This window comes from Saimiri boliviensis, chromosome 14, assembly GCF_048565385.1.
Source record: "Saimiri boliviensis isolate mSaiBol1 chromosome 14, mSaiBol1.pri, whole genome shotgun sequence".
Taxonomy (NCBI): domain Eukaryota; kingdom Metazoa; phylum Chordata; class Mammalia; order Primates; family Cebidae; genus Saimiri; species Saimiri boliviensis.
Window position 1 is genome coordinate 63490868 of NC_133462.1, and position 12826 is coordinate 63503693.

At 40.0% G+C, this 12826-nt stretch overlaps 1 protein-coding gene across 5 annotated transcripts in view; it reads left to right on the forward strand.

Annotated features, from left to right (window-relative positions):
• TRAF5 (TNF receptor associated factor 5) overlaps positions 1-12826 on the forward strand; it is a 42139-nt gene that overhangs the window by 20414 nt on the left and 8899 nt on the right. For all 5 annotated transcript variants that reach the window (XM_074385145.1, XM_039463481.2, XM_039463482.2 and 2 more), the window contains exons 2-7: positions 107-325; positions 1255-1312; positions 3192-3293; positions 7943-8107; positions 9055-9132; positions 9437-9511. In XM_074385145.1, coding sequence (XP_074241246.1) covers positions 108-325; positions 1255-1312; positions 3192-3293; positions 7943-8107; positions 9055-9132; positions 9437-9511 — 696 coding nt within the window. In that variant the 5' untranslated portion in view covers position 107. The remainder of the gene's footprint in view (positions 1-106; positions 326-1254; positions 1313-3191; positions 3294-7942; positions 8108-9054; positions 9133-9436; positions 9512-12826) is intronic.

Below are 12826 nucleotides of genomic sequence, written 5' to 3' on the forward strand. Positions count from 1 at the left end.
CGTGAATGATGTACACTAATTATGGGACAAATAACCAAAGCATCCGATGGCTGTAGTTTCAGTGTTTGCACACTTAATTTTCCTTCTCCTCCCCTGACCTCTGCAGAATGGCTTATTCAGAAGAGCATAGAGGTGAGCCCTGTGGTTTCATCCGCCAGAATTCCGGCAACTCCATTTCCTTGGACTTTGAGCCCCATATAGAGTACCAGTTTGTGGAGCGGTTGGAAGAGCGCTACAAATGTGCCTTCTGCCACTCGGTGCTTCACAACCCCCACCAGACGGGATGTGGGCACCGCTTCTGCCAGCACTGCATCCTGTCCCTGAGGTGAGTGGGCAGGGCCTCCAACTCCGGCCATGGCAGGCCCAGCATCCAGCTGCCAACTGTGGCCGCTCAACTGTTCTCATGGATTTTGGAGTTGCTTTACTTGGCCACAGAACCATGACTATAATGAGGGACTCTCCCAAATCTCCTCTGTGAGATCCTGAAGAATAATCATTTTTGGGTTATTAATTTACAGATATTCTTTCTTAAAATTAATTTACAGATCTCCTTTTCTTAAAATTCAGACTGCACCTGTTTTGCACGGGAGAGCAGACCTAGACACACGCTCTGTTATGGGAGCTGGCTGTGTGGAAGAGCTTGAATCTCAGTGTCTGTGTTGTAGTCACTCCAGGCAGAGGTGCTGTAGAAGAGACCTTGCTGCCATGGACGCTGTCCACTTCTGAGCAGCTGTAAGACCTGGATCATGCTGTGTTGAGGGAGGAGACCAGGAGAGATGTGGAAGCAGACATACTTTGGGGGGGTTATATAGGAAACAAGGCAGTCATTTTACCCTGCCAAACCTTGAAAAGTGGATCCTCATTCCTTCATGTGTTTGTGCATTCAGCACCTGTGTGTTCTGTGCTCTCATGCTGAAGAGCTACAGCGTGGAACAGGACCCTATGTCTGCCCTCTAGAATGTCCCAGTCCTGAGAAGGAGACCATGTGGTACAGTATGATAAACAAAGGACAAGGGGCATTTAGTTTTGTCCACTGACTGCATCCTGGAGGATGCATGAAGTTTTTCAGGCAAACAGACTAGGAAAGTGCTGAAGGAGGGGTGCAGTAGGCACCTTCTGGGTAGAGGGAACAGCATGTATAGACAGGGACCAGCCTGCCCAGGGCTAAAGCATGGCTGGAGTCCTGGGGCTGCTTTTGGAAATGCTGTTGAGATAAACACCTAACTCAGGCTCCATTTTTATTTTTCTCTCCAGAGAATTAAACACAGTGCCAATTTGCCCTGTAGATAAGGAGGTCATCAAATCTCAGGAGGTAAGAAAGTCACTGCTTTGGTCTAGCAGCTCTCAGGGTGATAGAGAAGAAGTCAATGAACTGGACATAGAGATTGGAGCAGGAGGGTGGTCAAGGGAGACCTTCCTTGGAGTCCACATTCCTCTGCCGTGGGGTCACATCAGACCCTACTCATAGCCCTGTTTCAGAGGCTTGTTTGTGTCTTTATTGACCACACCCCTCCTCCACCCCAAGTCTCCTCTCCTGGTTCTTCCTTATCTCCTTCCTATACTAGCTCCAGCTAATGTATTTCATTATGGTTTTGATTTGCATTTTCCTGTTGGCTGATGAGGTTTCCTGTTGGCTGATGAATTTTTTCAGGTGCTTATTGGCTATTTGTATATCTTCTTTGTTAAAAATGCCTATTTATTTCCTTTGCTTATTTTAAAAACTGGAGTTATTTGCCTGTTATCGTTGCATTATAAAAGTTGTTTATAGCCTGTAATCCCAGCAGTTTGGGAGGCTGAGGCAGGCAGATCATATAAGGCCAGGAGTTTGAGACCAGCTTGACCAACATGGCAAAACGCTGTCTCTACTAAAAAATACAAAAACTAGCTGGGTGTGGTGGTGCACAACTGTAATCCCAGCTACCTGGGAGGTTGAGGCATGAGAATCGCTCGAACCCGGGAGTTGGAGGTTGCAGTGAGCTGAGATCATGCCCCTGCACTGCAGCTGAGGTGACAAAGCAAGACTCTGTCTCAAAAAAAAAAAGAAAAAAAAAAAGATGCTTTATATATTCTGGATATAAATATCTGCAAATATTTTTCTTCCATTCTGTGGGTTGTCTTTCCCCTTTCTTGCAGTGTGTTTAAAGCACAAAAAATTTTCATTTTGATGAAGTCTAATTCATCTGTTTTCTTTTTCTTTTTTTGGTTGCTTGTTCCTTTGGTGTTGTATCTAAGAAACCCTTGTCCATCCCATGTCATGAAGATTTTCTCCCTTAAAACTCCTCTTTAAGTTCAGTTTTCTTTCTTTAGGATTCTGTTGCAGGATGTGTAAGCAGAAGCTTCCTTTCAGCATCTGGTCTGCTGTATATGCGCCTTCTCTATACTTCTTATAATGTGTTTTGCAAATATCTACAACAGGGCTGTGCTGTACTTAGTGTCTGTCTGAGCTACTATTCCAGGGGTTGGCATACTACAGTCTTGGGACAAATCCACCCTGCCACCTGTTTTTATATGGCCTGTAAGCTAAGAAACTCTTTTTATGTAATGGTGGATGCATAGAAACCTTGTATTTTTGCAACTTCTTGTGAATCTCAAACTACTTCAAAATAAAGTCATTTAAAATAATCCAGAGAAGGTTTTGTGATATGAGATTCAAATTTCAGTGTTCATAAATAGTGTTTTATTAGAACGTAGCTGTTACCATTCATTTAGATATTGTATACAGAAGAGTTGAAACGTGGCAACAGAAACAATTGTGATGTGGACTATTTGACCCCTTACAGTTTGTTGACTCCTGGTTTGTGCTAAAATGGCAAGCCAGCACAGCCTGGGTGATGCTATCTGATGAGTGATACATTTACTGTGGGACAGGAAGCTGAAAGCATCACTCTTGGCTAAGCTTCACCTCCTGACTTTTGAGAATGTGGGGTCAAGTTCACCATGAGATTTGCCTAGCTGCAGCCTGTTGCACTGGGCATTATTACCTGGCTTGTATGTTTGATGGTTTGTCAAAAGCGTATATCTGAGACAGCCTTTTCTTTCGGTGTGGTGTAAGTGTAATATTTCCATTCCAGCAGTTGTCTGGAAGTTTCCACCTGCCTTCTGAGATATACTTGAAGACCAAATTAAAATAGCTTAATTCACATTGCTGTAAAACTTTGAAGTGTGTGAGACCTATTTTGTTTACCTTTTAGGTTTTTAAAGACAATTGCTGCAAAAGAGAGGTCCTCAACTTATATGTATATTGCAGCAATGCTCCTGGATGTAATGCCAAGGTTATTCTGGGCCGGTACCAGGTTGGTATTACTCATGAACAGTATCTGCCTTTGCCATTTTTCCAGGGATGTGTATTTAACCCCTTTATGTGACAGTTACTGAGCTAAGCATGTAACGGGGATTCAGTGGATTGCCCTCAGCGATTCCCAGTCTAGCAATACAGGTGGCTACAGTGCTGTGGCACTCCTAGGGCCGAGGTGTGAGTGAAGAGGTTCATCCTGTATGGAGCGCAGGGAAGACATCTTGTATCCACTAGACCTTAATTGTGTGGTAGGGATCATTGAGCCGAATGAGAGGGTGTGGGACATGCTCGACCAAACAAACACTCGAGAATATGCCATTTTGGGGGACCTGGGTTGGGACCTCAGGGATGACTACCGAAAGACACAGTCGTGAGGTCCTTCCCCTAAAGCATTTGCTCTCTCACTTGGTGGTGTCCTAGGCATTTCCCAGCAACTGTGAGGCCTGACCTCGTGGGGTTTATGATCTATGGCAGATCACTCAGACCAAGGCAGAGACAGGCTCTGGGTTAAAGGTAAAGCATTGACAGGAGAGACAAACCAACAAGGTGTAGGGGAAATGTAAGTGAAGGGGAACTGAGTGCCTTTCGAATGAAGTAAGGCCGGCTGCTCTTCCCTCCAGCTAGGGAAGGTGGTTAAATGGGAAGCTAGAAACTTCTCGTTGCCTGGCAGGCCCATGTCAAGTTTGATCACACTACAAGTGAACATGACTCAGGCATCTCTAACTCCTAGGGAATTGCTGAGAGGCTGCTGAAATTTTCCCCGCACACCCACACATTTTGGAACATGTATTTCAGATGATTCAGTTTTTTCTCTATCACTCCAAATCCCTCAGGCACTGAGCTTATAAATGTGTAAATGATTTCCTTGTTAACCCAGGGATTTCTTTGGAGGTTCATGGAACTTTTGGTACGTTTTCATGTGTCCTTTGCCACTTGTTTTGAATAGTCAAGTCCTAGAGCGAGGGAGGCCTATTTTCCCAACTTTGTTGTCACTAAGCCTAAAAAGCAAATGAGGCTGAAATGGACCATTGAATAGCTTTAGTGACCAGATCACAGGCTTGTGGAGAGCAGGGGCTGGTTTCTTTCCACCTGTTTCTTTTACATTTACCCTCATTCCTTGTTTCGCACCTACCCCCTTGTGTGGTAAGGTGTAGAATCTTACAGGTAGCAGAGTTTTGATGAATGTTGACTGTTTGGGTGAGAGTTGAGGGTGTAATATCAACAAATTTTGGAGAAGAGATGGATTCCAACTGTGATGATTCATACCACCGGAGGTGAATGAGAATACCTATATTTCTCTCACTGTCAAAAAACTGTTTGCCTTTTCTTCTGAGAGAAGATCAGCAAACTCTGTTAAGAGTCAAACAATAAAAAATAAAATAAAATAAAAAAGAGGCAGATAGTAACCATTTTAGGCTTTGCAGGCCATACAGTCTCACAATTACTCAGCTCTCCCATTTTAGAGGGAAAGCAGCTATAGACAATCTGTAAAGGAATACGTGTGGCTCCTTTCCAATACAACTTTAATTATAAAAACAAGTAGCAGGCCAGTTTTGGCCTGTGAGTCCTCACTTGCCAACTTTGTTTTAAAGGACCCTCAGAGGGACAAGTTCTCTAACATTTTGGTAACTTGCTAGCATCACAATAACTGCAGTGACTCAAAGGTTTTCATTGAGATATGCCTGCTTTAAAAAAATCTGGAATGTTGGCCCGGCGTGGTGGCTCATGCCTGTAATACCAGCACTTTAGGAGGCTGAGGCGGGCGGATCACCTGAGGTCAGGAGTTCGAGACCAGCCTTGCCAACATGGCAAAACTCCGTCTCTACTAAAAATACAAAAATTAGCTGGGTGTGGTGGCGGGCTCCTGTAATCTCAGCTACTTGGGAGGCTGAAGCAGAAGAATTGCTTGAAACCCGGGAGGTGGAGGTTGCAGTGAACTGAGATCATGCCACTGCACTCTAGCCTGGGTGACAGAGCAAGACTGTCTTAAAAAAAAAAACAAAAAAACAAAAAAACAAGGACAAAAAAACATAGACTGTCCAGCCTGGCCAACATAGTGAAACCCTGTCTCTACTAAAAATACAAAAATTAGCCGGGCATGGTGTGTATCTGTAATCCCAGCTACTTGGGAGGCTGAGGCACAAGAAGTACTTTTACCCAGGAGGTGGAGTTTGCAAGGAATGGAGATCCTACCACTTCACTCCAGCCTGGGCAACAGAGAGACCCTGACTCAAAAATAAAATAAAAAATAAAACAGTATAAGAATACAAATAAAATAATCTAGAATGTGAAGAACCCTGGAATGAACACTGTCCATGTCATCATTCTCAAATATTAAATAGTATATACACAACTATATATAAAATAAAAAGAGCCAGATAGTAACTATTTTAGGCTTTGCAGGCCGTACAGTCTCACAATTACTCAGCTCTCCCATTTTAGAGGGAAAGCAGCTACAGACAATATGTGGCAAAATAATATTAAATAGTATATATATATAATTATATATACTATTATATATAATATGTAAAATTATACATATACTAAATAGCGTATACTACTAAATAGCATATATATAACTTTAAATAAAATAAAAAGGAACCAGATTTTTATTTAGGCGTTGCAGGCCACACATCCTCACAATTAGTATATATACTAATTGTAAAATAAAAATCTGATTCTTTTTTATTTTACTTAAAGTTATATATACTAATAGTATATATATTATTAAATAGTATATATCACTATATATATCACAATATATACTATTTAATATTTAAATATCAGTATGGTATTTAATATATAACACAATATAGAGTTTTAAATATTAACATGAATATTTAATATATAACATTATTGATATACTAATGATATATGTGAATGATATGTAATATCAATAGTGATATATTTATATATTAAATATAATAAATATATATAATTGTTATTATATATTATTATATATTTAGCATATATTGTAACATTTAATATGTATTTTACCAAATATATTTAATATATAGTCTATTCAATATATTATAATATTGAATAGAATATAAAATTTAAATATATTATATATTTAATATAGTATAATATATTTAATATATATTTATAATTTTTTTTTTTTTTTTTTTTGAGACGAGTTTCGCTCTTGTTACCCAGGCTGGAGTGCAATGGCGCGATCTCGGCTCACCGCAACCTCCGCCTCCTGGGCTCAGGCAATTCTCCTGTCTCGGCCTCCTGAGTAGCTGGGATTACAGGCACGCGCCACCATGCCCAGCTAATTTTTTGTATTTTTAGTAGAGACGGGGTTTCACTATGTTGACCAGGATGGTCTCGATCTCTTGACCTCGTGATCCACCCGCCTCGGCCTCCCAAAGTGCTGGGATTACAGGCTTGAGCCACCGCGCCCGGCCTATATTTATAATTTAATAATAGTATATATTTATATTTATAATATAAATATATATTTTAAAATATATATAAAATATATAATATATTACAATATTTATGTTATATATTTAAATTATATTATAATTTATTAATTTCAAATATATTATTTATACAATATAAGTATATAAATATAAATTACAGTTAGTGTATATTTGATATATATTAAATATATTAAATATGTTTACACATAAATAATTAAATGTAAAATTAAATGTTTAGTTTAAATAAATAAATGTTAATATCTAATAATATTAAATGACATTAGAGAATATTTAAAATAAAATTTAAATAACTTTGTGTCAGAGTCTCATTCTGTCACCTAGGCTGGAGTGCAGTGGCACAGTCATAGCTTACTGCAGCCTCAAACGGCTGGACTCAACTGATCCTCCCACCTCAGCCTGCTGTGTAGCTGGGATCACAGGTGTACACCACCACACTTGGCTAATTAAAAAAAGAAATTTGTGGAGACAAGGTCTTGGGGTCTCACTGTGTTGCCCAGGCTGGACTTGAGTCCTGGCCTCAAGTGATCCTCCTGTCTCACCCTCCTAAGGTTCTGCGATTATGAGGATGAGCCAGCACACATGGCCAATAAATTATCATTAATGGTTAAAAATATTTCCTGATTTTACCAGTCTGACCATTCCCAGTTTCTCCTGGGCCTGCACACCTGTATTTTCCTGTCTCCTTCTCTTTATCATTTCTGGAATAGCTTCCTCTCCCTTCTTTTCATTGTCTTCATCCTTTGCCTTTCTTCCTTGAGTTAGGGTATGCCCTTCTCTCCTTTTTTCTTTTTCTTGTTTCCTGTCTTTTACCATCTGCTGTGTATAGACCCATACTTGGGGTTCGGATGAAGAGTGCACAAAAGAAATGAAAATGTCCTTGAAGAACTCGTAAATTAAGGAAAATATCCAAGAACTAACCTGAGAATATGAGCACGTTATTAGATTTTGGTGTACTTCGCTCTTCACCCATCGTCCCCTGTCCTCTGAATTCCTCCCAACCAAGGCAGCCCTCCCATGCTCTCTCCTCAGCAGGAGCAGTGGGCTGCATCCCCTGAGAGCCTACCCTGTGCCTTGCCCTGTGCAAGCCTTTCTGCACAGCTGCCCACCCTGTTTTCTCTCCCTCTCTATGCCTTCCAGCTGACCTCCCTCCCACTGCCCTGGTCAGCAGGTCCCACTGGCCTGTTGTTATCTGTTGCAGGATCACCTTCAGCAGTGCTTATTTCAAGCTGTGCAGTGTTCTAATGAGAACTGCCGCGAACCAGTCCTACGAAAAGACCTGAAAGAGCATTTGAGTGCATACTGTCAGTTTCGAGAGGAAAAATGCGTTTACTGCAAAAAGGATGTGATAGTCATCAATCTACAGGTAAAAAACAACAACACACATGGCTGGGCGCAGTGGCTCACACCTATAATCCTAGCACCTCGGGAGGCCGAGGCGAGTGGATCACCTGGGGTCAGGAGTTTGAGATCAGCCTGGCCAGCATGGTGAAACCCTGTCTCTACTAAACATACAAAAATTATCTGGGCATGGTGATGTGTGCCTGTAATTCAGCTACTAGGGAGGCTGAGGCAGGAGAATTGCTTGAACCTGTGAGGTGGAGGTTGTAGTGAGCTGAGATCACACCATTGCACTCCAGCCTGGGTGATGAGTGAAATTCCTTCTCAAATTAAACAACAACAACAACAACAACACACAAAACAGTCATCTGTATGGAGCTAAATTATGCCTGAGTGGTCACAGTGAATTAGGTGAAATGCCAGAAGAACATTCCTGCATTTATTTTTGTACAGAGTTAGGTCTAAAGAATTTGCTTTTTGGAGAGAAGTTCTGTGAAAAGCTTCAAACCTTCTTGTTGGTAGCACTCTATTCATTTGTTGTTGGCAAAAATATTATTTGAACATGTTCTGTGTATGTGTATGGAATGCTAGATGCTGAGTCACAAGGAGGTGATGATAATGTCTCCTCTCTGAATTCTGCAGTGTAGCTGGGGAGGTGGGATGTAGGCCTAAAAAGAAACCATGGGTACCTTTTACATGTCCCGAAGGAGTTATGCTGGCAGTTCCCCAATCTACCTTCTTTGAGTCCTGTGCTCTATGACTTTTTTTTAATAATTGGAAAATTTAATATTGCAATTAAGTTAATTTATGCCTAGAAAGCAGATATCTTTAATCCTTTTTTGGAACTAGGCCATAACTTTCTGTAGAGAGTAAGCCACATGACATATAGCCCCAAATAGACACAGGTGTAATCACTGTGAGGCCATGGAAGACAGCCTTTGGCTTTGTTTTATTGCACTTTCTCTGTTTCAGAATCATGAGGAAAACTTGTGTCCTGAATACCCAGTATTTTGTCCCAACAGTTGTTCGAAGATTATTCCAAAAACTGAGGTAACTGCAAATAATCCTCTCTGTAGATTTTATGGAAGATAAAGTTTTGGTAATCACTGTGGTCTATGTTTGATAAATCCCATAGATAAGGGCCCAGGGCTTAAATTATACTCTTGGTAATGATGTCTCTGTCTTTCCGTCTCTTTGCCCTGCGAACTCTTTCCAGTTTTCATCATAGCTTTTTCTTGCCAGGCATCTCTCCTTCTCCTGGTCCTTGCCTTCTTCCCAAGTCACCCCTGGTTCCCCGATTGCTGCAGTTGGAGAATCAGTGATGAATTTATGCTTGTGGCTATCCATTTTGTAGGTGGATGAACACCTGGCTGTATGTCCTGAAGCTGAGCAAGACTGTCCTTTTAAGCACTATGGCTGTGCTGTAACGGTATGGAATGCCTTTGTTTCTGCCTCTACATTCTACTGTATAATTCACTTGGCAAGTTCAGTTTACTCTCTGTTCCATCGAGGATGGAGAAAGACATACAGTTCTGAGAAATTTAAGGCTAATTATTTTAGGGTTCTTCAGTGAAACAGAACCAATGGGATATATACATACAGAGAGATATTTATTTTAAGAAGTTGGCTCTTGCAGTTGTGGGGGCTAGCAAGTCCAAAATCTGCAGGGCGGCTCAGCAATCGAAACTCTGGCTGGAGTTTCTATGCTGCAGTCTTGAGCAGAAGCTCTTTTTCTTCAGGAAACCTTAGTGTTTGCTCTGAAGGCCTTCAAATGAGTGGATGAGGCCCTCCACACTATGGAGGGTAATTTGCTTACTTCAAGTCTATCAATTGTTTTCATCACATCTATAAATACCTTCACGCAACATATAGACTTGTTTTGACCAAACAATCGGGCACCATAGCCTAGCCGGGTTGACGCATAAAATTAACCATCACAATAATTATTTCTAATTCCAATTCCATTGCCTCCACCTGGCTTGGAAACCTTCTAGGGTTACTTCATGATTACAAATCCTGGTTTTATGGTGATATACCCTTGTATATCACCAAGTATACAGAAACAAAATGGACTAAAATTATGTTTTAATATGTATGTTATTACCTTTTAAATACTTTAAAATAATTATCCATGAATTATACAAAATTAAAATTTGATTTCTACTTCATTCTTTTGAATAGATTCTAGATGGATCAAAGTTTTAGGCATTAAAATATATCAGATTCTGTATTTTCATTCTGTGTTTTCTGTAAATCTAAAATTACTCCAAAATAAAAAGTTTACTTCAGAAATCATGAAAATGCTGGAAGGAAAAATGAGTGAATTTTTTTATTCTTAAAATAAAGAGGCTGGTGCAGTGGCTCACACCTGTAATTCCAGTACTTTGGGAGGCTGGGTGGATCATTTGAGGTTAGGAGTTCGAAACCAGCCTGGCCAACATGGTGAAACCCTACCTCTACTAAAAATACAAAAGTTAACTGGACGTGGTGGCTGGCATGGGCACTTGTACTCCCAGCTACTGGTGAGGCTGAGGTATGAGAATCGCTTGAACCCAGAAGGCCGAGGTTGCAGTGAGCTAAGGTCGTGCCACTGCACTCCAGCCTGGATGACAGAGTGAGACTCTGTCTCAAAACAAAAACAAAACAAAACAAAAACCCAGAAACTATAACAAAAAAAGCAGCTCTTTCTTAAATGACTATCAAAAAACCAGAAGCCATAATTTTGATAAATTTAATAATAAATATTTAAAACTTATATATGATTTTATAAAATACCATAAATAAAGTCAAATAGCAAACCATGAACTGGAGGGAAAAGTTTGCAACATATGATCAGACAAAAAGAAAAGGGGGCTATTTTCCTTAATATACAAAGAATTCTTACGTGTTAATAACTTACTCAACTTAATGGAAAAATAGGCAGAGATATATAGTATATAGGCAGTTCCAGAAAAAAATTCATTTGGCTGATAGATATAAGAAAAGATACTCAGCTTCATTCCTAAATAAATATAAATTACAACAAGAAATATTTTACCTAATGTCATCAAATTGATAAAGATTAAAACATTTTATGATACCTCACGTTTTTTAGGGCAATTTGGTTATATCTATGAAAATAAAAAATGAATCCACACATCGACCCTGCAGTTCCACTGCTAGGATTTATGCCACAGATATCCTTTTTTAAGTATACAGTGATTACACATACACAAACATACACAAAGATGTTTATTTTATTATTGTTTGTATAGGAAAAAAAAACCCCAAAACTGAAAACAACCTATAGGGGCCGGGCGCAGTGGCTCACACCTGTAATCCCAGCACTTTGGGAGGCCGAGGCGGGTGGATCACGAGGTCAAGAGATCGAGACCATCCTGGTCAACATGGTGAAACCCCGTCTCTACTAAAAATACAAAAAATTAGCTGGGCATGGTGGCGCGTGTCTGTAATCCCAGCTACTTAGGAGGCTGAGGCAGGAGAATTGCCTGAACCCAGGAGGCGGAGGTTGCGGTGAGCCGAGATCGCACCATTGTACTCCAGCCTGGGTAACAACAAGAGCAAAATTCCGTCTCAAAAAAACAAAAAACAAAAAACAACCTATAAATCCATCATTAAAACATGAACTATATAGTTATATATTTATATTTTAGAATACTATGTAGCTGATAAAAATGAGAGAGAGATATATATACATATATATAAATTAAATATAGTATGTTCTCATTTGTGTTAAAAATGTGTATATAGCCTTACTCTGGTAAGACTAGGAAATTGGGTGTGGAGATAGAGAGGCCTTTTATTTATCATTCTTCATCTTATGTTGTTTGACATAAGCACATATTTCTTTTATTTTAAAAACCATTAAAAAATGTATATTCTGAGAAGGCTTTAAAAAAAATCAGTGAAGAGTCTATAAATTTGTCACGTATCAAACCAGAGGTTGTCTTGGCTGCCAAAAGGATAGGTTTTACCTTTCTTGTGAATGAAATGCAGGATTGTCTAGCCTGAGCAACATGGTGAAACCCCATCTCTACCAAAACATACAAAAATTAGCTAGGCGTGGTAGTGTGTGCCTGTAGTCCCAGCTACTTGGGAGGCTGAGGTGAGAGAATCTCTTGAGCCAGGGAGGCAGAGATTGCAGTGAACCAAGATCACGCCATTGCACTCCAGCCTGGGCAACAGAGTGAGACCCTGTCTCAAAAAAACAAAAACAAACAAACAAAAAAAAACATACAAAAAAATGCAGAATTGCTTTCTCTCTCTCTGAAAAGGATCTTTACAGTCAGGTCCAAATCTCCAGTTGGTTTGTATTCTAGAACTTGCCTCAGTACCAAAGCTTGGGATGGCTGGGGGAGTTCTTCTCTGGAACCTTATTTAGAACAGCCTGTCACCAAAGAGGCCAACCCTAACCTGAATGGAAATTGATGATAAATATTTAGTTAGGATGGATCACCTTGAACACCTAACAAACATTTAATTTTACTAGTAATATAGGCAGTCTCCAAATAAATCTTTTAATGATTAGGAAAAAAGCAATCATTTCTAATTACAAACATATTGTTTGGTTTTTGAGAGCAACACATTTGCATGGGCTGAAATTAAAATCAGCTGGCATTGCTTCTGCCCACGGCAGCCAGGCAGTGATTGGAGGCAGCACGGAACTGTGCTTGACAGGAGGAAGAATGGCGTTGACTTAAAACTGATTTGAAGATAACCCACCAAGGAGATAGGTTTTATGTGG